The 27,377-nt window shown below is 48.0% G+C and overlaps 1 protein-coding gene across 3 annotated transcripts; it reads right to left on the bottom strand.

The window, feature by feature from the left end:
• Nucleotides 1-585: 585 nt before the first annotated feature.
• On the bottom strand, nt 586-25,402 carry LOC121462274 (testis development related protein). Of its 3 annotated transcripts, none has more exons than XM_041673768.1 (4): nt 25,355-25,402; nt 24,890-25,099; nt 3,860-3,957; nt 586-3,022 (listed from the first exon to the last, which is right to left on the bottom strand). In XM_041673768.1, exons 1-4 carry the CDS (start codon nt 25,379-25,381, stop codon nt 2,677-2,679), a joined length of 681 nt encoding a protein of 226 aa, XP_041529702.1. In that variant the 5' UTR covers nt 25,382-25,402; the 3' UTR covers nt 586-2,676. The 3 variants fall into 3 exon arrangements, with proteins under 3 accessions (XP_041529702.1, XP_041529703.1, XP_041529704.1); XM_041673769.1 differs by having other exon boundaries at nt 24,914-25,099; XM_041673770.1 differs by lacking the exon at nt 25,355-25,402 and adding an exon at nt 25,291-25,342.
• Between the last annotated feature and the right edge of the window lie 1,975 nt (nt 25,403-27,377).

The following is a 27,377-nucleotide window of genomic DNA, read 5'->3' as shown; positions in this document are numbered from 1 at the left end:
TGTCTCTATTCCTGAGTGCTGGGATTAAAGGCATGCGCCACCACCACTTGGCTGTCATTTAGGAAAAAAAAATTCAAGGGATTGTCTCTTTTGTTTGTTAGTGTTTTTTGAGACAGGGTTTCTGTGTGTAACAGTTCTGACTGTCCTGGAACTCATTGTGTAGACTAGGCTGGCCTTGAACTCACAGAGATCTGCCTGCCTCTGCCTCCCAAGTACTGGAATTAATGGTGTGTACCACCACTGTCTGGTCAATGGTCATGTTTTAAAAAGAGTGGGTAAGTAAAAAGCAGCAAACTGTCTCTGGTATGCTCACGTTTCTTGGATGAAGACCAAGTTGCTTAAGGGAGTACTTAACTCATTAACTAAGGGCAGCAGAACAGACGCAGCCCAGGGTACCCTGTGCCCATCGCTCCCCAGGTAACAGCCTAATATCGTTAGCTCAGATAAGACCCATGTGTGTAATTTCGGCACAGCACAGCTGTGAGTGTCCTCATGAACTGGTGGACTGCCACATCATAGAAGGAAGATTACAAGGTCAGGGAAGCAACTGTCAGCTCTCACAGATCAAGGAGACAGACGCAGCTTTTCGTTTTTTCTTTAATCCTTAGCTTTAAGGAAGACTCTATCCCTCCTGGAGAGCCAAACACATCCCCGTTAAAAAGACCAGAACAAATACTAGGCAGAAATTGTGCCTTCCGTGGACCGGCCCCAGAACCACAGCTGCATTGCACACTGCATCCGAATAGAGCAAATTTACTTGAAGAGATTTTCTCCTGAAAGCATACCAATAAATATTTGCACTAAAAATCTCAAACACAAGATGTTTTAATTCGATACAACAGAAGAAACGTTTACTTTAGTTAATCTTTTTATATTAAAAAAACACCAAGTCTGGTGTACAGTGCACCTCACCTTCCGAGAGGCGACAGTGTAAAGGTCATGAGCCAACACGCGCCCTTGCATCCGGGCACACGGGCAGAGCTACAGGCACTTAGCCCTCGACACAGGCCCAGCGAAGGCAGAGGCTGTGTGTCCGAGAGCTCGAACCCTACGTTTTCAAGGCTTTGGATTCCTGGGCCACAGGCAAGCAGCCAGACAACCCAGGGGCTGCTGCTGTGGGCGTCAGCATGAGCTGCTCTTCTGTCCTCACCTGCCATTACCCCTTTTGGAGACAAGAGAGTCAGAGCCCATGCCCTCAACTGTTTACCTGAGAATACTTCAAGATGTTCTAGCTCACCTGTTACAATAGAAATTATACACTGTGTATTATGAATCAAAATCTCCATAAGTTCACAATCTCTTGGTGTTAACAATTTTTTTTATTTGAAACCATGTAAAGCCCTCTCAAAACTCAATAGGTAAACTTATTCTATTTTTCGAAACTGCACAGCTCAGGTGATGTGTGGACAGGAGGATGGAGACAGGTGGCTGGCTAGCGAGGCGGCGGACAGACATGTAGACGGACATACCTAGCAGACTTGTTCCATTAAAGACACAGATGCTCTGACAGCACGTATGCATCGGGCCACTCCACTGTGCCACAGGAAACACTGAGTGGGACATCCAGGTACATGGAGCAGCACACTGCTCACACGGACAAACTCAAGGGCAGTGTGACGGGAGGCTGTTCATTTTTAATCCAAACGAAGAGAAATACACCACCTCCGTCAGAGCACTGTTAACTGAACAACAAAAGTAGGTGCACCAGCTGTTGCTAAATGCCCTCTACGGAGGTACCAACCCTGCCAATCCACAGGCCCACAAGCAGGGACAGTCAGCAGTGTGAGACAGGCAGAGCAGGTTGCCGGGGGGGGGGGGGGGGGGGTAACACTTCTTACAAGTTTAACGTCAATCATAAAAGTATCTCATTTTGAAAAACTAAACCTCTGAGAGTAATAGAAAAGAGGCACTTCAGTAAGTTATACATAGTCTTAACCCTACAGCGAGCAGGTTGGTGTTTTCAGGGCACAGCTAAGATTATTGGGTGACTAGAATTCACTCATAGTATTTCTTTCATCTTTAAGTTTGAAAATCAACATGTTTTGAAGAAAATAAAGATCCCGTATTTAAAAGTTCAAAAGCAAAAATAAAATTCCATAAGAGAACCCGTTGCCACCCAAGCTCACACTGGAGGTTACTCCGCCTCAGCGGCAGGCGGGCCACTCAGAACGCCCTGACATTCTACTTCAAGCCACCTCAGTCGCTTCCAGCAGCCAGATTCTGTTTCGCTTCTGTCTTAATAAGGGAGAAATGAACCTGTTGTTAAGCTGAACGGCCGTCGCCTCTGGGAGATGCTCTTGTGTTCTGACAAGGGGAGAAGGTACCACTGAGGCCACGTTCACACTCAAGTCATCACGCGCATGACACATGCAGGGACAAGATGACCGAGGCTGGCGGGAAACATTGTTCTGTCTCACGGGACAGTGCCGTCGAAGCACAGGTTCCTTCAACAAACACGCACCCAGGGGGGCCGTGTTTCTGCAGTCAGGTTACCGGATGTCCCCAGGAAGCCGTGGCGCATGTGGGTCACTGAGCACAGAACACAAGCGACTCAGTGGATCCCTTTCTTTGACTATGAGAGGGAGGGCTCAACAAATGAATGGCGCACTAGTAGAAGGCCACCAAGGCTTGGCGAACCCTAGAAGCAACACGATGTCACAGTGAAGGTCCGTCAACTCATTCCACCTCCTCACAGGTGTCTGTGAGGTGGCCCTTGCTCTGTCGCCTGATGCTGACCAGCTTCCCTGCTGAGCGGAGGCTCCAGCGGGAGCTGCTGGCCGAGTTAGCCAGACTGGTGTACTTGGTGGAGCCCTTGGTATCATCCTCCCAGCCGGACCAGGGTGGGCAGCTGCTGCTCCCGTCCTCGATGTCGGCTGCCACGTCCTCAGCAGTAAGTTTCGGGGGCTCCCAACCTTCGATCTGGTCTGGTTTTTTAGGCTGGGTGTTCTGCTTCAGAACCAAAGTGTCCCAAAATCCTGATTTCTTCTCTGCCTTCAGCTCCTCTTTTAGTCGTAGATTACCTCTGTAGGTGAAAAGTTCAGGTTTGGTCACATGGTGAGCTCATCAAAACGCTACTTTGATAAAGTCCTTTTCTAAAATCTTTAAAGTACTCAGAAAGGCAATAGAAACCTGGGCCTAAGCTTGATATAAACATTAAAAATCATGGGAAACTTAAGCCAGTATAAGCTCATAGAAGCCACACTTTGACTTCCATGCGACATGAGCAAAGGACCGATTCCCAGACAGGCGACAAGGAACCAGCTCTCGGAGGCTGGAGGAGGGAGCACACAGGCAAACCAGGCATGAAAAACCAAGGACCAGTCTAGGTTATAAAGAAAGGAGAACTCTACTCACTAGGTGGGTTTTCAGCAGGGTTGCTCCTAGAGGAAGCTACTCTCAGACATTTAGTAGCGATTTAAAGAAAAGGAAGTGCTCAAGACTTCTGTGATGAAAAGGGAATGGCGGGTACAGAGAATACATCAGTGTCCTGACTGACTGCATGTCAGCATCACTCGGGACACAGGGGTCCGAGACCTAACGTCACATCACCGAACGACCAAGAGGACCTTTTGGGAAACCGTGGCTCCAGTTCTGCAGGGGCCCTGTGTCTGCCTCAGTGAGGAAGAGCTGACACCCATGGCCGTAGGTGGTCCTCTGCCCAGAAACACAGCTGCAGGTTTCCAAGACGGCCATCTTACTATAAACAGGAAGTAGTCCTGTTGTATTTTCACCTCCAAATGCACTTCTAACATTCTGAAGAATTTATAGCATATTAATATGACAATATCCCCTCTTGTTACCCAGCACTCTCTGCTTTGCTGGTAAGGTTACCCACTCAAGATGGCTGCTTGCAACTCACCCTTTGGACTTGGGAGATTTGGACGTCTGGATCAGATGCTGTTCATCATCTTTATTAAACAGAGAAGTTACTTCCTTCCAGCCTCTGAGACTTGCTCCCTGAATAGGGGAAAGATGAAGAGACACATCACACCTGATGCCATGATCTCAGTTTCCAATCCCACAAGTCAGTCTACGGCTCACTGATGGCGATACAGCTAGGAAGATCTGGCACCAGGCGGCTTCATCACCATGGTAATAGCACAGAGTGGCCATCTCACACCTAAACAGTATAACCTATGACACACTTAAGCCACACGACACACACACACACACACACACACACGCAGCCTAGATTAGTACCCTAAGGCTGTGGATAACACACTTAGAAACAAGGCCTGAGCACAGTAAAGAGATAATGGGCAACACGTGTCAGGTGCCAAACATGACTGGACCTGCATTCTGGGCTTGGCCACAGTGCACTGGGCCGTGTGGTTGCTCACACCATCACCACCAACATGGAAGGAATGTGTTCTGCTGGTGACCATGGCTGAGACATTACTGGCAAAGGGCATTTCCAGCCCCGTTACAATCTCATTGGCATGTTGACAGAAATGCCCGAGGCCAAGCACGCCCCTGACCCTTCCAGAGCTACATACACTATATCCTACCTGTGCATCCGTGTTCCAGGAAACCACATCCTGGAATGTGCTAGCCAATAATCATGTTTTCCTTGTGGAAGGTTGTGTTAAAGAAGCGTAGTTATGGCCTGACGAAGATTACAACACAGGAAGGAATCGGGGAGGCTGGCACTTCAGGGGACCAGGGCTATTTACAGGGGGTCACCAGCCCCAGCCTCCACAAAGACAAGCTTTGGAAAAGAAATGATATGTTTTATTGATTCTGGAAATATCCTGTTATACCATTTCATTTGTGAAACCAGGATCTTACAATGAAAATCACTGTAGATTTATTTCTTAAGTAACTTACTGGGCAGAAAGGAATAGGCAGAGGCCCGCGTTCCCTGGAAGTCTAACTGTTGCCCCCACATCATCAGCCCTGCTGGTTTGAGAAAAGGGAACTGTCAAAGGGCTTGGTAGGCTCTAAAATTTGAAATGTTAAGAAGGAAATACAGAAAAGGGAGTCATGAAAATGGAGCTGAGAGGCTGTGGAGACCACTGGTACGAGACAATGTAATATAAATGTTCAGTGAGCCCTTCAAGGCATACAGGTGGGAAACCATCAAAACGTATCGGGGAACCACGACTCCGCTCTCGGCCCCTTGTCAGTCTAGACCTTAGGAACCCCCTCTTGGCAGGGGTCTGTCTCCAACTGTCAGGCCCTCCACCAAACCCATCGTGTTAGGATCCTAAGTGGTGTACCCATGCCAAAGGAATCACTACAGCAAAAAACGAAAGAACCCAGGAACAGGATGCCAGTTTACCATTCCAAGTGTCTATGTAGATACCCAGCAAGCAGTGAAAGTTACACAATGCTGAGGAGGCTGGCGTTGTGTCCTGTGCTCCTCAGCTCCGGGTGAGGGCGCTACATTATTCTCCATGAATCAGGAATGGAGTCCAGACCTCATCCACTGTGCTCAGCACCAACTGACCCCAGAGTACCTCTCTGGAATCGAGTCAGAGACTGCAAAACAAACACTGTGACTCCCCGTGAGGACACTTGACTGAAGTAGCAGCTACAACACACAGGGAGCCCGAAGCAAGTTTTGAGGGGTATTATGTCCACCAAGCCCAGACCCTCCCCTGTGGATCCCACGAAGCACAAATCTCCATCAAACCAGGCCAGCTGACTCACTGGCGTGGCCCTCCCCAGCTGGGGCTGCACATTCCACTGCTCCCTGACCATGGTTGCCAGGGAGCCGCTCTGCATCGGAAGACAAGCCAGCAAGAGAGGGACCTCAGGAGCTTTGCTTAGCACCCAATGCGTGCCTCCACTGGTGTTATCAGGACAGAGCCTGCAGCCAATGGGATTTAAACGAGTAGCCTCGATGAGGGACAGTGAACAAATGCAGGGAAACTACACCCATAGAGGGAAACTTCCTAGAGACCAAGAGAATGGAAAAGGCACTCTTCAGGAAGGCCGAGTCATGTTCCTCCCCCAGAGTCTGGAGAGCGAGCCACGGTCAGAGGACTGGAGGGGGAATAGGAGGTTGCAGCTGTAATGAATACAGATAGGTTAAGGAGGCCAGTGGCCAGCTGTGGGGCAGCTGTGGGGCAGCTGGAGCCTGCGGTGTTTCCTGTCCAACTGCCTGTTCAACAGCTTAAGTTTTCTGACAGCGGCCTTCCCAGAGCCCTCTGGTGTGACTTCAAGTATGCACCATACCAAGGGCGGCAGAATTTACAGGCAGAGCAGAAAGGCTTAGGCCTTACTGGGCTGGTTTCAAGGCCAGAAGTCTCCTCCCACTTCCTCTGGCCTGTTAGCATTCTTATTTATAAACTCCACAAACATTAGAAAACCCCCAGTCATAGTTTTCTCAACTCTCAATCAAAAAAAAAAAAAAATGCCCGAAGTCTTAGGGATTTGGACTTTGACATTCTCTAAGTCTCTTTTCAGTCAGGGGCGCCCTTGCCGCGCCACTGAACACAGTCCAAGATTGCGAGCTGGCACACTCAGTGTGGTGTCAGCTCTGCCCGGGCAGAAGGGGTTATTCACGTTTATTAAGGTCATACATTTTCCTGGATTTGGACCAAAAGGGATTCCAGGACTCACTGCTGATGTTTTTCCCGTGGGTTAGTTCTGTTTTTTGGAGACCCCACAGCAGCCGGCCACATCAGCACCACAAGCAAGGATCAGATACTAGTCAGTGAGAACACTCTGGGGAAGAGTTGACCCTGAGGCTCAAGCCCCATCAATGCCCTAGACACCTGGGGATACTGGACAAGAAAGAGTCTCCCAGGAGTCAGGAGCGGAGGGCATCCTACAAGGAGCAGACAGAAGCTTGCAGCCGGGTCATACCTACTCTGCCCCGTGAGAAGATCGGTATATACATTAACTCACTATGATCAAACATACCAGACAAGAACTCATACAAAGTTACCAAGGCACCAATGTTCTCTGGTCCCTGTGCAGGACGCATCCCTCAAGGAGCAAAGTCTGGATCCCGCCCCCAGTTCGAAGGCTAAGTCCTTTATATGGCCTAGCGGCAGTGAACCCTCCATTGTAGCTTTGGGAATGGAGCATTAGCCCACACACTTTCCACTCTGAGTTAAGAGCTCATGGCTCTAACCACACATCAGTACCCAGCATTCCTGCAGAGCAGGGCGACGCTTCTGACTCCCTGGTCCTGAGTTTCTCCAGAGGGTGGAGGGATATATGGGAGAACAGCTTTCTTTTTTCTGAGTTCCCCCACTACTGTGGTGCAGAAGTTTCTGGATCCCTCAAAGGCCATGTGCTCTAAAACAGCACACTCCAACCTCCATCTCGCACAGACTACTTCCATCTATAGCACCGTTCTCACCTGTCACCTGCTGTGGGGAGCAGGGTAGCCCTCATCCCCAAGGGCTCCAGGCAACCCCATCCCTTGGATCTTGTGTTCTGTGGATCTATGAATCCTCTCTCAGCTTATGTGACTATCAATGGCCCAGTACCCACAGCCCTGCCGCAGCAACTGTGTGTTCTGTGAGTCAACTCAGCAACCAAGGCACCTCTCAGCCCTGTGATTCTCCTCCTCCACAGCCCACACACAGGCCGGAAGGGTTTCTGAGGTGATGGATCTTGACCCTTTCCACTGCTGGGGGCAGAGATGATGTTGCAACGTCCTTGATCAGGCTACTGGAACCTGTCTGCACTGCCTCAGTGATCCTGGGAGAGCACGCCAAGCCCAGACACCTCCCCAGTGTGAGGAGCCTTCCCTGGGTTTCAAGCAGGGAAAACCTCACAGGAACATCCCACAGATGTGGTAGAGCAGGAGGCCTTGGGTATCAGAAGATGTTCAGGGGCTTAAGGTGGAGCGTACCTTGGTGGGATAAATGGATACCCTCCACTGTGTGGGCCACTAAGAAATTCTCTTCTGAGATTTGTCCTTTGGCTACTCTTTAGGGAAGACATGACAAACCTAAGAAGCAGCCTCCAAATCAGAAAATCAGTGACAATCAAAACCAGTGGCAGTGACAGCCAGCAAGGCAAGAAGAAAGGAAGACCCCAGAAACAAGGGAGGGAGTCCCGTCAGGGTAAGGGAAGGCTGGTTTCTTCTAGCTAGTCTTCAGTCCGACTAGTCAGCCTGACGTGGGAAAGGAGGGACATTCAGCTCACTAGGACTCTGGCTGGAGAGGGGAAGCCGAGGGCCTTGTCAAGGGTGCAGAAGCACCGGGGAGAGTCCTGCGCGTCCAAGGATGCATCATGAACACAGGACACAGGGAAATAACCAAGAAAGTTTCAAAACCGACCACAAGGGAAGTGATGAGTTCCAGGGCTATGCAGAAGCTCAAAGCCAGCCAGGACTCAGAATTAGTCTCTCTCTCTCTCTCTCTCTCTCTCTCTCTCTCTCTCTCTCTCTCTCTCACACACACACACACACACACACACAACTAAACTTGTTTTCCAAGCCCCGCTACTTGTATCTAGTGCCACCACTACATCAGCAACAATCTGAAGAAAATAACCCCAGGTTACTCAAAGCTCAAAACAGTTGTATTTCTTTGTTTTCCCGCAGATATAAAACTCCAGTTTTAGGGGGTCACTATTTCAGTGAAGCATATCTGAAGGCTTCATCCGTCACAGGGGGATCTAAGTTGCGCCCCCTTCCTGAGACCTGAGGGTGGCTAGCAGTCCGTGCCACCGAGCACCACAGGCCCATGTGGTGCCCGTCCACAGAGTACCCGGCATCAACCCCCACTGCAGACTATGTCAGGATGGCAAGACAGCGCTGCAACACTGGATAAAAGCAGCTGTGTAGACACTCTCTCTGAACATGAGCACAAGTCCAAGCGGGACACAGACACGATGCTCTAGTCATCCCGTGAGTACCATACACCTCCCTCACGCCTAGCAACGCTATCGACAAAAGTAACTTCATGTGTGTGCACTTTGCATCTGGGCCTTTCACGTGAGGCAAGTACTCAGCTGATGAGTTATTATGGCCCTAGACATTTTTTCCTTTTTATGATAGATTCCCACCAAGTTGGTCAGGCTGACCTAAAACTTGCAATTCTCCTGCCTCATCCTCTGAGCAACTCACTCGACAGGTATGCACCACGTTCCTAACGTAAGTACGTTTTTAAGATATTTAAGTTCAGAGGTCGGCTGGGGGAAGTCCTTGTTAAGCCTCATGGTCCCTCCCAGTTGTTACTATGAAACATGGACAGCCACGACATCAGACACAAATGGCTCCCAGAAATCTTCTCTCATCTGAAGTTCTGATTTCCACAGGTTCCCTGGGGTCTATGCAAATTACATGGAGAAATCCAGAAATACAGTCATTGTTTTAAATGATGCTTGGCAGAGTAACGCAGTCTCAAGCTGCTGAAACCCATCTCTCCGGGGATAGGATCACCAATTTCTCCGGCATGCCCATGCTGTATGCATTACCCACCAGTCCCAGGATAGGATCACCAATTTCTCCGGCACGCACATGCTGTATGCATTACCCACCAGTCCCGGGATAGGATCACCAATTTCTCCGGCACGCACATGCTGTATGCATTACCCACCAGTCCCGGGATAGGATCACCAATTTCTCCGGCACGCACATGCTGTATGCATTACCCACCAGTCCCAGGATAGGATCACCAATTTCTCCGGCACGCCCATGCTGTATGTATTACCCACCGGTTAGGTTCTCGGTTATCAGGCTGACACAGAGCATGGTATTATACAAGTAATCTGTTCTACTTCACTAACCCCAAAGGACATCAGTAGTCGTGCTGCCAACTTATTACATAAATTGATACTAATCTCTTGCTGTGCCCAGTGTGTAAGTTTGTTGTTGGACTTTCTCTAGGATCATCAGTCTCCAAATAATGACACAAGGCTTATTATTAATTACGAAAGCTTGACCTTAGTTTAGGTTTGTTCCCAACTAGCTCTTAGGACTTAAATTAACCTGTCAATCTATTCTGCCATGTGGCTTGACTGTACGTCTCACTTCCTCAGTGTCTCGCTGGCATCTCCCGCCCTCCTAGATTCATCCCGAGTTACTCTCTCTGCCTGGAAGTCTGGCCTAACCTCTCCTGCCAGCTACTGGCCATTTAGCTTTTTATTAAACCAACCACAGTGACACATCCTCATACAGTGTAAACAAACACCCTATCACAGGCACCTGCTGGCAGTCTTGGGCGGTCCCCCAGGGACTGGCGTAGGAAGGGATCACTGCTCATATACTTTCAGAGGATGCGCTGGTCCTACAGTCACACATATGTTACTACAAACCCTTAGCACAGATGTCCATGAGGTAGGCACGGACACCCACGGAGCTAAAACTCCAGAACTTTTCTATACAAGGCCTCTGTCTGGCATCACGTCTGCAGGGAGCGGATAAAACGCACCTTGCAGCTTGTTCTAGGGCACTAAGACCGGTTGTCCAGGGATGTGGAACAATAGCCTCCAAGAACAACAGCCATCATCTTCATCGAAGCAGCCCTGACTACTTGCAAGAGACCCCCAGAATTGAGCCAGTTGAGGGTTGACACTTTCTCGTAGGAGTCATTGGACAGACTCCCACTTGAGATTCTGATCTCTCCCTCCTGCATCTCCTAGTCAGCTGTATGTGATTTTGCCCTAATTGTTCCCAGCCTCACGGTCTCAGAAAGTGCTGAAATGTATAGTGTGGAAAGTTAAGTGAGGAGGGGCTCCATCTGGGCAGCCGGCCATGCTGAGTCACCATTCATGCTGGGATGGGACTTCTCTGGAGTCACCCATGCCTGTAAGGGAGCTCAATAAACATACTGGTTCCCCAAGACGGACTCTGATGGAATTGTGCCTTGGCTTGTGGGTGGTGCACTACCAGAAGGAGGTAGATGTTTGTTTACAAGTCCTTAGAGGAAGAGTCCCCATGCCAGGGGGTGATCTTGAGGGAGTAGAAGCAAGCCTTCCTCAGACTGTCCTGGGTGTCAAGAGCTGCCAGCACCCTTGTTCTTCTCCATGGTCAATGTGGACAAGATTGTCACTGTGGGAGCGATGTTTAAACCACAGGCAGGCTGGGCCACCTACACAGTCAGGCTGTTTGGTCATGATGCAAGAGAGATGGCCAAGTTCTGGATGTGGAACTCAGATTGTCTTAGGCTCAAAGACTCGAGTTAGTGAGAAACAGGTATTCTGGGGAAATTTAGGATTCTAGGTCAACAGTGAAATGAAACCCAAGGCCTTTTTATCAGAACCGGAGTATCAGGCTACCGGAGACTTTTCACAAGACCTTGGCCAGCTCAGAACATCTGAGAAGAAAGGGCCGCAGAGTCGGATGGTCCCACGACTGATCTCGCGGAGCTAGGGTCAGAACAAGAGGTAGTGCTGGACCCCAGGCGGAGAAGGCTGTTTCCAGGATCCTGTCTACTGAGAGACACAAGCACACACTCGTGTCCGGGGTTGTGGACTCACAGCCAATGTGAGCAGCTCAAGAGGGGAAAGAGCTGTGGCTTCGGGTATGAGGCTTGCATTAGGATGCTCAACAGAGCAAGCACCTGAGAGTGTTGTCTCCTGCTCTCAGATTTATGGTTGTGTGTGTATGTGTGTGTGTGTGTGTGTGTGTAAGACAGGCAGATACACACTACGAGTGAGAAAAAGAGAGCAAGAGAGAATTCTGCAGCCAGCCAATATCTCTGGGAGGTGAACAAGATGGCTAACCGCAGAGAACTGGGGGCCTGGAAACAGAAATGAGGGACAACGTGATACCCTTGCCTGACTAGAGATCACCTCTCAGGCCATTGTGTGGAAACAAAGTAATTACAGCACTTCTTAGCAGAGGCCTCATCAGGCCAACAACAAAAAGATGTGGGAGCACTGGCTCTTTAAGGGCAGACCCTGCAACAGGCTGTCCTAGTGAGGGCTTCTATGGCCGTGACAAAGCAGCATGACCAAAGGGCAAGCTGGGGATGAAGGGTTGACTTGGCTTACACTACAGCATTGCTGTTCATTACTGAAAGAAGTCAGGGCAGGATCCTACAGACAGGAGCTGATGCGGAGGCCATGGAGGGTGCAGTTTACTGAGTTGCTCAGCCTGCTTTCTTATAGACCCCAGGACTAGCAGTCCAGGGATGGCACCACCCACCATGGGCTGGGCCCTCCCCCACTGAGCACGAGACGAGAAGATGCTGGATCTCACTGAGCATGTCCTCAGCTGAAGATCCTTCCTCTACTGACTCTAGCTTGTGTCAGGTTGACATGTAAAACCACCAGTGCACGGGCACCTGCTGAAATACATCCATGTCTAAACTTTAGCTGCAGGCACAGGGCATTCACTCACGGTGACCTACTACTGTCAGCCTGGGGCAGGAGGGGCGGGAGGGGCAGGAGGGGCACCTGCAGGGATGGGCAGCTGCAGCAGGATGGAGCAGCAGTAGTTCCTTCTCCTCTGAGGACAGAGGGACACAGGTGACCGTGAGATGCAGTTAGAGATCACCACTCAGATTAACAGATCAGAAAAGGACCAAATACACAGATGTCTGATAATAACCCACGGAGGCTGGCACAGATCTCAGGGACGTCTTGCTCCATTAGAAGTAGTGAGATGACTTATGGTTGAAGGTGGGCATGGGTAGCCCCCAGGTCATAGCAAGCATCTTTAGACTCCATACTGTAGAGTACTGGTGAGACCCCAAGGGTGCGAGGGAGGGTACCTGTATGCAGAGAGCTACGCTGGTCAGATGAGCACCCTCCGGACCAAGCAGACAGAACTGGTCTATGGAACAGCATTCTACACCACAGGTAGCATGGGAATTAGAGAAAAACAACAAACAATTTGTGACCCACAGAGTACAACTAGTTAAGGAAGCAGGAATGTGGTGGTGGCGGCGGCAGCGCACACCTTTGTTTTATCCCAGCTCTCGGAGGCAGAGGCAGGCAGATCTATGTGAGGTCGAGGCTAGCCTGGTCTACAGAGCTGTCCTGGAACTTCAGGACAGCCAGGCCTACACAGAGAAACCCTGTCTAGGGGGACGGTGCGGGGGTGGGGGGTAGACAAGTGCCATTACCCACACAAAGCATTTACTCAAGGCTCTAGAGCAGAGAAAGCAGTCCACGAGAGATACTGCTTTCTACTGAGTTATTCAAGGTGAACAGAGGCGCTGGGGTTTGCCTGAGCCCCTGTCCTGCAGCTAAGAGACTAAACAAAAACAGGATGTGAACAGATAATCAGCAAGCACTTCGCGGAGGCTTAGACTGGGGACAACAAAATGGCTCTCCCCAAATCCCAGGCTTCTGTGTTGCTTATAGAAATCCCATTCTGAGAGCAAACACCCTCAGATCAATAACCCAGGTTGTTCCAGGGCATCTCCAAGGTGGCCTGGAGCAGGAGCAGCCCCACAGGCTGTCACAGAAACCCACCATCACCCCAGAATCAGAGGGATGACCTGAGACTCAGGTAGTACCTCCAGTTCCTAAGGCACAGGCCTTGGGCTCCTAACAGACAGCTCCTGGATGTGGAGGCCCTTCACCAGCAAACAGTCCTCTGTTGGGGTGGGGGGAAACTCTGGTCTTCCTCCTGCCCATCCCCCAACCTCCCAGTAGGAACACTATCATAAGTCCTTTCTGTTCTCCTACTAGGCAGGTGGAAAAAGAAGATTCAAACTAGCTGCTACTCTCCCCCTCCCCCCCCCCCCCCCACACACAGGGTTTCTCTCCGAAGCTTTGGAGCCTGTCCTGGAACTGGCCCTGTAGACCAGGCTGGCCTCAAACTCACAGAGATCTGCCTGTCTGTCTCTGTCTCCCGAGTGCTGGGATTAAAGGTGCGTGCCACCATCATCTGGCTTACTTTTTCAAGAAACCAGTGTTCTAAATTTCTCTTTCTTTTGTGAAAGGAAACGGAAATTGTTCAGTAGCACAGTGACCAAGTAAGATGGAAGAGGAATGCACATGAGTGCCAAGGACAGGCAGACAGATTTAGGCAGATCCATCATCCCTCTGCTTTTCCCAGTCATTTCTCTCATAACTCAGAACATGGAAATAACTAGGAGGAAGCTAAGCCTACAGCTCTCACCCATCCTTACAGCTGCCAAGGCTTTGGGAGTTTGCATGCCCTTTTGAGCGAAGGTGCAAGCCCAAAGCCCAGCCCCGGAAGCACTTGCTCTCCTGAGGCTGGTCTCTAGACCAGTCTGTCAAGCAAGTCAGACGACCACCCCAGACCAAGAAGGCCTCCTAGGGCTGTACCCCAGGCAAGAAATAAACCTTCATTGCGTTTGATCTTTAAACTGTGGACTGTCTGCTTTTCGCTACATTAACTGCCTGGGAGACACAAGGAAAGGCAGCCACCTTTGGTAGTGTGTAGTGAGTGTAAAATGACAGAGATCTGAAGGTTATGAGGCTTCACAATCAGAGGAAGACCTGCCAGCCTTGGAAGCTGGAGTCAGGCATCTGGAGGAAGAGGATAAACAGTAGTGGATTTAGGAATGAGCAACACCGAGTCTGCAAGGGAAACCCTCAGAAGTCCATCACAGCCCCCCCATTGCCTAGGGCCAAGGCAAGGCCAGCACTGCCGGCTTGGGAACTTCTAGTGATCATAAATATTCTCTGAACAAAGCATTACGTAAATAGGTCTGGCTGATTTCACTAGGAGATAAAAGGAGAGAGGAAAAGGATCCAGATTTCCTGGGCTTAAAACAATAAATTGAAACTGCTGGGGTCGGATGAACTGGAAAGGGTACTGCAGTGCCAGGTAATGCGGAAGCAGAAAGAACAACAAAACAAAACAAAACAAAACAGGAGCACGGAAACCCAACGGGAGCAGATCTGGGGACCAAACAGGCCTGGCAAAGGAGAGATTATCAGGCAACAATATCAACAATGGGAAGGCAGGAAAGAATGAAGGACCCCAAACTTCCACCAATAGTGCAAATGTCACCAGACCCTTTGGTAAGGACCAGCCCATACCTTCAGCACTGAAGATGACCAGAGCTCCCTACAGAGTGGAGCCCCAGTTCTCTGGACCCACCTCCTGCCACTCTGGTAGGAGAGCTACAGTGAGCTGCACAGGGCAGAGCTGACCTGCGGACGGGCTCACCCAGCCTCCTTTGCAGCTCTTCATCCATGGTCCTGTATTCCTAGCCTTTTTCCACCTTTACCTGAAGTTGCATGGAGAGTATTACTTAGTTTCAGTTTTCTAAATTAACTCACTTTCTTCACTTGCCATGTCTGTGTGATCTATCCCTGACAGGGATGAGAGTCTGCTCACTTTGCCTTGGCAGGAGCCTTCCTTTCCTCCTGCAGTAACGCCACTCATAGGCTTGGCCGGGACAGCAGTGCCTGAGCCAGCTGCACTGAGCTTCCTGCTCTAGGCAAAGCTAAGCTCCATCCTGCTCTAGGGCACCCAGACTGGGACTGGAAAGGAACAGAACTTAGAGCTGCAAACAGAAGGAGGAAGGCGCTTACAGGACTCGACACCCACAGCAAATGGCAGAGACCAAACACAGGCTGTGCTTCTTCTCCAGGCTTCCTTGCGCAAGATTAAGCCAGTTCAGAACACAAATAAACTCTCACCAAAAAAAAAAAAAAAAAAAAAAAAAAAAAACTAAGTTCTATTCTCGGTGGCTAATGTGAGAGATGAAACTAGAAATCAATTACACTAAAACTTTTACTATTTGCAATGACAATATTATAAAGAGCTAGAACATGAACCGAACTGTAATGTAAGTCAAAGAATTCAGTTGAATAAAAGTGCAAGGTAAATCATATCTAAAACACGGACCAAAGGTAGCCTCTGTTTACAAACCACAGCAATAACCTATTATTACAAGAGAACTCAGAAAGGGAGGGTGCACACATTTATGCGACAACAGAAGAATCGGGATGATCACACGTCTTCAGACAATCCTCCATGCCCTCGAAGACCACTGAACACGGGCACAGCAACCATGGCAACCCCCATCTCCAGTTCTTAAGAAGACTCTTATAGAGCCAATGGTGACTAAGCATGCCAGCCCTGGGTCAGAGCTGGGCCCCTAGACATCTCACAGGAAACACACAGCTGCAAACACTGAGGGACACAGAAGACCTCAAACCAGAAGCTTAGGCTTCTTCCTTAAGATCTGGACAAAGAAGAGCAAATAAAACCAAAAGCGGGCAGGATGGAGGAGACAGAGATTAGCACAGACGTGAATGGGTAGAGAACGATGCAGGAGAGAGCAGCAAAGCCAACGTTTTTCTAAATTGAAATAAAAAAAAAATGTGTGTGAATGCTGGTGGCTTGCACCTGTGGTCCCAGCTACTTGGGAGGCTAAGGCAGGAGGGTCATTTGAGCCTATACACTCAAGATCAGCATGGCTAAATGGATAATCTGAATCAAAAATGTATCGACAAAATGGACACATTAAATTAAACTAAGGAAATGTAGATTCACATTGCTCAGATGAAGAATGAGAAGGGAAACATCACTCCAGAACACATTAAGTAACTGAGCAGTAACAGATAACAAGACAAAATGGGGAAGATCCTGCACACACACAGAGGACCAAACGTGACTCAAGAAGAAATCGAAAATCTGAACAGATCTAAAACAAGCAAAGAGAGCGAACTAGCAAAGACTAAAGAAAAACAAACAAAAAACAAACAACTGCCTCCAAAGAAAACACTAGGCCAGACTTGTTCAACATTCGTCGACCAACCATGTAAAGAATTAACAGTGATTCTTCAAAAAGTCTAAAAATAAAAAAGGAACATTTCCTAATTCATTCTGTGAAAATAGTGTTATGTTGATACCCAAAGCAAAGAGATCACAGGAAAAGACAAATATAGACCATATGTCATAAATATAGACACAAAAAACCCTCAACAAAATGCTAGTGAAGTGCCAAGTGAGGTGGCACACACCTTTAATCCCAGCACTCGGGAGGCAGAGGCAGGCGGATCTCTATGAATCTGAGGCCACCTGGTCTATATAGAGAGTTCAGTGCCAGCTAGGACTACACAGTAAGTCCGTCTCTAAAACAAAACCAAACAAGAACCTAAAAATTATTAAAAGCACCATGCATTTGGTCAAGTGGCTATTCCGGAATGTAAAGTTGGGCAAACATCTGGAACCCAATTATATACTATAGCAAGAAAATAAGAAACAGAATTCACACGGGCCAGATACAGAAAAACCATGACAAAACCTACCATCTTTTCATGATTAAATACTCAGCTCTAAGCCTGTAATGAACATTTGAGAAACGCCACAGCTGGCTTCACACTCAGTGGTGAAATACTGAAGGCCTTCCCTAGGATCAGGAACAAGAAAGAAGGCTGGCTCCTGCCATTCCTGTTCAGCAGTAGGCTAGAGGGCCCCACAGTCAAGAAAAAGAAACTAGGCAACTAGATTGCAAAAGAAGTAAAACTGTCCTCAAGTGTAGAAGCACTATCTTTTTACAACTAATAAAAGAGGTAAGGACATCAGATATTCAATCAAGATATAAAAATATATTGCTCTTATATACCAGCAATGAACAATGTAAAAATCAAATTAAAGCTATTTTTGATTACATTAAAATAATATAACTAGAAATAAAGATGGCAAGATTACATAGTTAGTCTAGGAAAATCACAAAATATTTTCAAGTTTTGTAAGATCTAAACAAATGGAAAAAACTCATCTCATATTTTATGAATCAGAAGACTGAAAACACTGCTTAAACAGCAATGTTCCAGAAGCTGATCTACAGATGATACAATCCCTATGGGGTATCAGCTCCTCTCTCTGCAAACAGTGACCTGCGGCTTCCAAATGCACATGGCACAACAAAGCATTCCAGACAGCAAAATCAGCCTAGGAAAACAAGAACACAAGCTAAGGTTGTCATCTCAAGACGTGCTACAGCAGAAGTGGTAATCAGACTGAGGTCCTGGCACATGTGCCCTGGAGGTCCAGAAGAGGTGGCATGCACGTGGCCAACTGACTTTCAAAACAGTACCATGACAAGTCATTAAAAAAGGAAACATCTTTCCCACAAATGTGACAAGTAGCCGCCATACCAAAGAACTCAGTTAGACCCTTACTTCATACTGTGGGCAAAGAAGAAAGGACAAAGAATCTGACAAGCAATGAGGGTGACCACGGAGCCACATTTGGAAAGTGATTCTCAGGAGAGATATTCAAACCAGGAGCAAGAACAACAACAACTTAAAATGTGCTTCAAATGATACAAAGAGAATCGAGAGACAGCCTACTGTGAGAGAAGTGGCTGCAGAAAGATACAGGCAGAGCAGGTGACTTTCATCCACAACGTACAAGAACTTTATAGTTCAACAATAAAAATATGAGTCACTCCATCTTTTCAATGAGTCAAGACCAAATAGAGAGTCTCAAGAGTCATTAAGGAAACATAAAAAAAAAAAAAACCCACAAGGCTTTCGGAATCCTCACACACTGCTGGTGGGGAGGAAACTGGCCCAGCCTTTGAAAGAGGATGGTAGTTCCTCAATGACTGAACAGGGAATCAGCATAGGGCCTGTGCTGGCTAGTCTTATGTCAACTTGACACACAAACTAGAGTTTTCTGAAAGGGGGAGCCTCAAATGAGAAAAATGTTTCCATAGGATCCCAGAGTAGGGCATTTTCTTAATTAGTGATTGATGGTGGGCAGGCCTAGCCCATGTGTTGGGAGCTGTGAACCCCCCAGGTCCTGAATTTCTGGTAAACAACTTGTAATGCTTGCAGCTGCTCTGAGCATGAGACCCTCAGGAGTTCCTGATGGCAGGGGAGTGGTTTCTGGTGGGTTTGGCTGGGGCGTGGCATCAGTTAAGGATCTCTATGTAAGTAGTTCTGGTACACAATAAGGGGGGCATTCCTGTTTCAAGGATGACCTGTGTCTCTGTCTGTGTGTCTTTGTGTGTTTCAATTTCCAGCCCCTTGCCCGGTTTATGAACTGTAGAGCACAGATGGGCGTGGTGCGCTACACCCACGGTAGGTGGTGCCATCCCTGGGCTGCTGGTCCTGGGTTCCATAAGAAAGCAGCAGAGCAAGCCATGGGGAGCAAGCAGGTAAGCAGCACCCCTCCATGGCCTCTGCATCAGCTCCTGTCTCCAGGTTCCTGTGTTGTTTGAGTTCCTGTCCTGACTTCCTTCGAAGATGAACAGTGGTGATATGGAGTGTAAGCCAAACAAACCCTTTCCTCCCCAAGCTGCTTTTTGGTCATGGTGTTTCACTGCAGCAGCAGAGACACTAACTAAGACGGGGCCCTTTTCATGCGTAGGAACATGGCTCCAGAACTGAGAAGAGGTCACCAAAAAACCTTGTCCACAAGTGGTTATCCCAACACTCTGTGTTCCAGACAGTTAGGAGGAAACAACGCAAATGCCCATCAGAGGATAAAGGATGAAGGAAGCCCAGTGGAGTATTGAGCTGCAGAGCAGATGGAGGGCTGATTGCGATCCACCACAATACAAGAGGCCAGCCACAAACCCCACAGGATCGCATGATTCCACATACATGAAATTCCCTAGCAACAGAACTGTGGGGGGAGAGATGGAGAGGCAGGACCAAGGGTGACAGCTACGGAGAACAGCGCTCCTGCAGGTTCTCAGACTGACTGCACCCGTAAACACGTTAAGAACACGTTAAGAACCACGGCACCGCCATATTTCATGGGAAAGCAGAATGTTATATAAATGTTATCTCAGCCGTGCTTCTAAAGAAAACACAGGCAGGCAACTGAAATGCCGAGGGGTCCAGACCCCCAAAGGTTCTTGCTCCAGAAGTCACACAAAGTCTAGAAAGGAGACTACCAAACAGAGTCTTGGTGTGGCAGTGTGAGCCAGTCATCCCAGCACCGAGGAAGTCAGGCTGGATGCAGAAAGCAAGAGTTCCAGTCCGCCCTGCAGGACATGCGGTTTTAGGCCACTCTGGCCTCCTCGATGTTTCCTTGTTTTTACTGCCACAAAACTGCGATTTTAAAGTCTGACGCAGTAAGCTCAAGAATCCCGAGAGACCTAATAGATATCTGCACATTTATTTAACAATATTAAGTTAAATGAGAAAAGCAGGTTATAGAACAAGGATAATTATGCCTTGCTAACGTTTTACATGAAGATTCAACTTAAATAGGAAGAATCTATTACACTTTAATCTTGGACTTGGGACTTCTAGAACCCCAGGAAATAAGTGCTTGCTGTGTAAGCTGTCAGCTTATCTTTTGGTTGAGGCCACCGAGATGGGGCAAGACAATCAATCATATAACACAAAAACAGAAACAGATGAAGAATGAAGAAGCGCTTGGCACTGATAGTGATCTTCACCTGGTACCCATAGGTTGACCTTGCATTGGCAAGAACTTGCATTTGCTTCTGTTTATGAAATGGAATGAAGGGTTAGCTACAGAGGCACGGGGGCAGGACAGAGCGAGGACTGCATCCTATCCAAGGGCTACACTCTTTACATTTTAATCCACCAGAAAGGACCCCAGCATTGGCTTCCTAGACTTAGACGTCAAGCCAAGCACAATGTTACAGTTTGCAATCCTCCATCCATCCCAGATCCACACCAATAAGCATCCTATGAAAGAGCTCTTGGAGCACCCAGAAAGGAAGGTGTGTACCATCGAGACAAAGACGGTCACGCCGGTTCTTCCCATCATCAGATCTAATTTTAAAATATCCAATTGGTTGACGGATTTATTTCAATGTATGTGAGCACACCTGAGCCTTCAAAGAATTAACCTGAAATGTGTCATAGTTTCCCCAAAGCTTGTTTGTAAGGACATTAATTTATAGGTGGGAGGAGCCTGTCGAAATGGTGCTGATGCTGGACACATCCCCTTGTCTGTATTACCACAAAACTGGACGGAAAGGAGTTTTAAAAACTGACTCAGAAACCTCACAGTCTTTGAGGAGAGACCTGATATAATAAATGCATACTGGTACATTTGTTTAACAATATTTGGTACCAGAGTCTTGAGCGGATTTCAGCTGGTGGTGCTAGAACAGGAAGTGTTTCGTGAGTCTGCGTATCCTGAAAGAGAGCAATTCAAGACACACATAAGTGTCTACAGCTGAGAAGTAAATGCATGTTCCTGATTTGCATACATGTTTAATGGATATACAAAAAAAACTTAATAATGCATCTGTTGAGACAGAAAAAAGAAGTTATGGCCTGACAACATTCAGAAATCTTGTACTATATGCATCATCAACTTTAATTTTTAAAGTAAACACTAGATTTATTAAAATATATCTCCCCGTATGGAATGGCTGCAATACACAATCCTCCTCATAAGCCTCACTGAATTTATATTGTATTTCTTACATATTTATATTGAGATATATTTTAATGCACAAATGTTTCTTTTCTTTTTAATCTTATATCTTCTATTTCAATTATAATTTTTATTTTTTATTTTTTTAAATATTTATTTATTTATTATGTATACAATATTCTGTCAGTGTGCATGTCTGCAGGCCAGAAGAGGGTACCAGACCTCTTTACAGATGGTTGTGAGCCACCATGTGGTTGCCGGGAATTGAACTCAGAACCTTTGGAAGAGCAGGCAATGCTCTTAACCACTGAGCCATCTCTCCAGCCCCTAATTTTTATTTTTTAACATTTCACACATGTAAGACAATGAAATGCAGTTTCCCCTCTAACTCACCCATAACCCAACACAGCTCCTCCCAACTTCATGTCCATATTGTTGACAACCCACTGAAGTCCAATTAGTGCTACCCATGACATGTTTATTTTCAACAACAACAAAAAGCTGATAATCTAAAGGAGTTCAGAGGATTTGTTCCGACCTGTAAAAACAAACTGTAGTAGTGAATCTAAGTGCCCCACACTTCATACTTACTCAGAACACGGCAGTATACTACACTGAGTGTCCACACTTTACACTTACTCAGAACACGGCAGTATACTACACTGAGTGTCCACACTTCACACTTACTCAGAACACGGCAGTATACTACACTGAGTGTCCACACTTCACACTTACTCAGAACACGGCAGTATACTACACTGAGTGTCCACACTTCACACTTACTCAGAACACGGCAGTATGCTACACTGAGTGTCCACACTTCACACTTACTCACAACTTTTTCTTCAGAGCAAACACGCACACAGTCAGAAGCTGACCATAGTTGTACGCCCTGCTTTTCGAGGAACGCAGAGGACAAGCAGGGCTGTAAACCAAGCACTTTCTAGAATCAGAATGCTGCTCTCCACGGGCCTGCTCCAACACTGAACTCTCTGTAAAGGGGAGGGAGGAGTCAAAGGACTAAAGTGGAACATCAGAAAATGTATTTTAAACACGAGAGAAAATGAACGTCAATCTTATCCATTATTAATTCCTATTTCTCTCCACTTTAAACATTTTTTTTTTTCGAGACAGGGTTTCTCTGTGGTTTTGGAGCCTGTCCTGGAACTAGCTCTTGTAGACCAGGCTGGTCTCGAACTCACACAGATCCGCCTGCCTCTGCCTCCCGAGTGCTGGGATTAAAGGCATGCGCCACCACCGCCCGGCCACTTTAAACATTTTGTAGGTAGCAGTTTTATGATGGATTTGTCACGGGTTTTAAGATTTCATTCTAAGAGAAGTTAGCTTTGGTCTAGATCGATGCTCCTGAGTTCCCAATCTATCTCAGAACGGCAGTTGCCCCCATCTGGCTGTATAACCTAGGTTGGTCTTGATTTTGTGATCCTCCTGCCTCCGTCCCTGGAGTGCCAAGATTATAGGTCAGCACCACCCAGCCTAGCTACTGATTTTTCTACAGCAACATCTTTTCAGCACATTATAGCATAGGCATCCTTAAAATGCAACAAACAAAGCCACAGGTCACAACTGGACGATGACAGGCACTAACTTAGATGGATGCTGGACATAGCAAAGGCTTGCACCATAAAAAAGATAATTGATAAGCTGGACATATCAATGGTGTGATAGCCATGAAAGAAATAACTGGTAAGTTGGATTGCATTGAAATTAAAAACTACCTTGAAAGAGACACTGGAGAGCATGAGGAGGAGGAGGAGGAGGAGGAGGAGGAAATGTTTGAAGACACGCAGCTGATAAGGGATCCTTATCCAAAAAAGTCTTCAGACAACCAATAACCAGATGTAAAAATGGGACGAACGCCTTAAAGGACACACAGATGGCAAGTAAGCATGAGAAGAGATGCCCCACATCTTGGTGGGGGTTAAGATTAAAAATCACAATGGGATACCATTATACATCGACTAGAATGTCCAACATCCAGGAGCACTGACATACCGAGACGACGGTGGCTCCTCACCCACTGATCGTGGGAACCTGGGGTGGGGGAGATGGCGTAGCGGGTGAAAGCGCCTGCTGGGCAAGCCTGATGACCAGAGGTCGATTTCAGACACAGAGCTGTGCATCTGTACTTCCCGCACTCCCATAGGAGACGAGGGGCGGAGGCAGGAGAATGGCTCTGAACCCCTCTGGTCAGCTAGACTGGAGTAAGCGGCTGAGGTGGTAAAAACACGAAGAGAGGCCCTGCTCAAGAAGGGGGAAGCAAGAACCGACTCTCTAAACCTGACCTTTGACCTCCACATGCATGCTTGCCTGTACTCACACATGCATCATACATGTATCATACATGTATCATACATGTACACAGAACAGAACAACATGTACTCTGTCCAGACAGCCCATCAGTCCCATTCTTGTTAACTTAAACGGGCCAAAATGGTTTCTACAGAAAGCCCACCCTGCTCATTTACAGAGGCCTTAGTACCAACTGTCTAAGCTTGAAAGCAACGGCGACGTCCTGCAGGTAAATGGGGGAACTGGTCTGCAGAGACAACGAGATATTATTCAGACCCCAAAATAAATGTAATATTGAACCATGAAAAGACACACGAAGCAATCTTAAACATGTATTACTGGCTAGAAGATAAGCAAATATCTAAAGACCACCAACAGATGTTCATTATTGCATTTAAGAGTTGCTGTTCAGCTATAAAAATTTGGAGGCTAAGAAAAAGTAGGTAAGCACTAGGAACTCCAAAAGGTAACTTCTCAAGCGTAGATCCAGACAGAAACCATAATTAAATGCCTACAGTCATCAACTCGAATGTCTGTGAGTTGGCAATGTTACTAAATTCCCAAGAAATATTTTAAATGAAACTTCATTCCTAACAACTGTTATTTTGCTCCAACTGGGGAAGAAGCAATTTCGGGACTATTTCCAAGTTCTCAAAAAGAAAGATTTATATCATCCACAGTTTTCACAAGGTATTTCACAAAACGTAACAAAATAGCTCTGTGCTTTAAGATTGGCTTATTTTGTGACCTCAATTTCATAGAACATGAAAGGGGATGAAAACCGCACTGAAAAAGTGGGTGGGGAAGGTTCATACAAACCCACCTGGGATCACCTTAATTAAAAAATTCTAGACATTCCAGGCATATCTCTCCACTTGTCGGGCCAAAGCCTTTTCTGTATAAAGACTCTGATCTCTTCTTCCGGGGGAGGGGGCAGCGTGGGGGGGAGTCAAAGGCTTTAGAAAAAAAAGGAATACATGTTGTGCAAATAAATATTTAGCACACTTTGCGTTTGCTACTGTCACCAAAAGCTTTTCTTGCGAGCGAACCGCCGTCCCGGGGAACCATGATTCAGGGCTTCTGTTTCTCCCACCCCGGAATAGAAACACCTGGCCTGGAAGCGGTCACCCCGCGTCCCTGGAGTCCCAGGAGGAACCCTAGAGCCCTTGGCAGCTGAGCGAAGGGTAGTGCCGCCGGCCAGTACGGAAAGTACCCCGGTTGCGCGCCCCGCGGTAATCCACACATGCTGGCTCTGGGGCCGGCGACCTGCAACGATCGGGCCACTAATCCGAGGAGCACTGCGGGACCAGTCACCTCATAGCCCCGAGAAGCATAGGGTCCTTTCTAACTCCTCACTCGGAGCGCGTCCCCCATGCACCTGCACCTCGCCCCCATGCACCCCGCGGCCCGCACCTGCGCCCCCAGGCGTGCCCTCACCGGCGCCGGGGCAGCTGCTGAAGCCGGCTGTGCCCCGCGCAGCCCGTCCTCCTCTTCGGGGGGCTCGTCCAGAAGCACCCGGCCCCGGCTCAGCTTCCACATCTCGTGTGTTCGGCCGCTCCACTCAGCGTCGCTCCCGGACTGGGGGAGGACGCTCGACCCGCGGCTCTGGGACAGTGCGGAGGACTGGGCGGGGAGGGGCGGTCAGTTGCGGGTGGCCGTCCCCTCCCCGCCCCCAAGCCCGCCCCCAGACCCTCCTCCAGCCCTTTAGCCGGCTCGCTGAGTCCCTCAAGTCCCCTGGCCCTCCTCCACCCTGACACTCAGCCAGTGTCCCCCACAGTCTCTGACCTCCCCTCCCTCCCCAGGACCGTCCCAACCTCCTTAAGTAGGTCCCCCCAGGGTAACCCAGCCAGCCGGGTCCTTTACCCAGGGACCACGAACCCCGGGCCCACCAAAAGCACTTGACATTTCCCACCAGTGACCCCTAGACCCCCGGCTCACACAGCCCGATGGGCGGGGTTCATCTCGGATCACCAAGGCAACGCTGAGGTGGGGCTGCACAATACGCATGCTCACCCGGTTTGTGCTACGGGGGCCGAGGGCGGGGCTTTGCAGAGCGGAGGCTGAGGTACTGGGTCCTAAGCTGATTCTAAAAGGTCTATGAAATATTAATGGATATGGGCCACCGGAGGAGGGGAGGCACCTGGGATGGCTACTAGCGAAAGAGAACTGTTTCTGGATAGGCTACCATCACTTTCCGTTGCCATGAGATCTGTCCTGGGCCTACTCGGATGCAGTGATGGACAGATGTCAACCAGAGTCCAGGGAAGGGTCCAGGGCCCCAGAAGAGATGAGGCTGGTGAGTTGGCAGTGTCAGTTGGACTTGGTCCTCACCCTTGACTTCCCCTGGTCCTCTTGCACAGACTGTCGTCTTTCAGGGTGCCACTCAGACTTCTGCAGCCTGAGTTCTGATCCCCAGCAGCAAAAAACAAAACAAAACAAAAATCTGAGCGAAGTGGCACAGCGGGGTGCGGAAGACAGGAAATACCCAGAGCTTGACGTCCAGCCAGAGTAGTCAATCAGTCTGTTCTGGGTCAAGAGATCTTTAAAGTGGAAGCAGGGTGGTGGTGATGGTGAATTCGAGGCCAGCCTGGTCTACAGAGTGAGTTCCAGGACATCCAGGGCTACACAGAGAAACCAAACCCTGTCTTAATCCCCTGCCCCAAACACACACCAAAAAAAGCAGAAAGCATTCAAGACACCAGTTTGACCTCGGGCCTCACAAACACTCATACCTACACTCAGTCGTACACTAAACACACATAAAAATAAATAAAATTGTCCACAATTGTTATGTTCTTGTGAAAAAAAAAGCCCCAAGTACTGTAAGTAAACTAAGAAATTCCTTCTTCATGTTCTTCAGGTACTCAAGAACATTAAAAGTAGACAGAGTCAATAAGAAGAACCTTTTCAAGTCAGCTCGGGCCTGGCTTATCTAGGATAACCTGGGACTTGCAGCAACAAAGAACAAGTAGACACAGGGTACTTTCCAGTAAATACAGCAAGCAAAGAAACAAACAATGCAGGTGGTCCAAACAGTCATGTGCAGATGCCACACTGGTTTCCTCTGAGGCCATGTCTGTCAGAGTCAGGACTGCCCCCGAGAACTGAGAAGACCCAAAATGCTAAATTCTAGAACATTTTAAACAGCACTAGGCACCTTTGTGGACGAGCAGGACGGGTTAGGAGTGGAGAGGCAGGGAAGTAGCCATGGTTGGTTGGTCCTGTGAAGGACTTCTCCCAGGCTTCACAAACTTGATTTGGGTCGTTCATCCCCTCATCTGTGCGCCTTGCTGTTGCCCAAGTATGCAAGAGGATTATTATACAACATCATAAAAACAACCTTTAGACATGCAAATTCATTTTGGGATCCAGAAAGATCTTGGCTAAACAGTCCTTTCCTGAACGTCCCCATTGGAGGAAGCTGTGAATTTTAGACTGAGTTGCCTTTATTGAATAAAATAGAATTCACTGGTGTCGAAATTCTTTTGACTTAAGTAAATATCAATTGTGAAGCCTCACTCTGAATTTGAAATGCACAAGGCTCCACCGACTGAGATATTAATGAACTTGTCCAACACAGCCCTTGTTCCAAAGAGAGTAGGGACGACTTCTGGGGTAAATGAGTGGAAATGGCTCAGGTTACAGATTCAAGTTGCTGACTGATGTGTCCCACCGTGGAAGAAGTGACACAAGCTTTTATAGTCACAAAATAAATCATAAGTCAATACAGTTTTTTTTTTAATGATATTGGCGGGAGCATGAGGTAAAGGGCTACATGCCAGGGAAGAATCTTCTAAAAGTCTTAGGTGTCGACATTGTTAGCTTTAGGGTTAAGTTGAAGAAGGCTACAGGTTTACTCAGTTTAATGATACATCTGAGAAGGTTACTTACTAGTCCCGGG

This window comes from Microtus oregoni, unplaced genomic scaffold, assembly GCF_018167655.1.
Source record: "Microtus oregoni isolate MIOR12 unplaced genomic scaffold, Mior012 000024F_ref0000369, whole genome shotgun sequence".
Taxonomy (NCBI): domain Eukaryota; kingdom Metazoa; phylum Chordata; class Mammalia; order Rodentia; family Cricetidae; genus Microtus; species Microtus oregoni.
Note: the sequence above shows the minus strand (reverse complement) of the source record. Positions and strands in the feature narration are given on the sequence as shown.

Excerpts from the sequence above, each read along its gene's own strand:
- LOC121462274 (XM_041673768.1), bottom strand. The coding sequence starts at position 25,381 with ATGTCAAGTGCTTTTGGTGGGCCCGGG. Across the intron at positions 3,958-24,889 it reads GGGCACGCCTGGGGGCGCAG|GGAGCAAGTCTCAGAGGCTG; the intron begins GTGCGGGCCGCG and ends TCCCCTATTCAG. Across the intron at positions 3,023-3,859 it reads AAATCTCCCAAGTCCAAAGG|AGGTAATCTACGACTAAAAG; the intron begins GTGAGTTGCAAG and ends TTTCACCTACAG.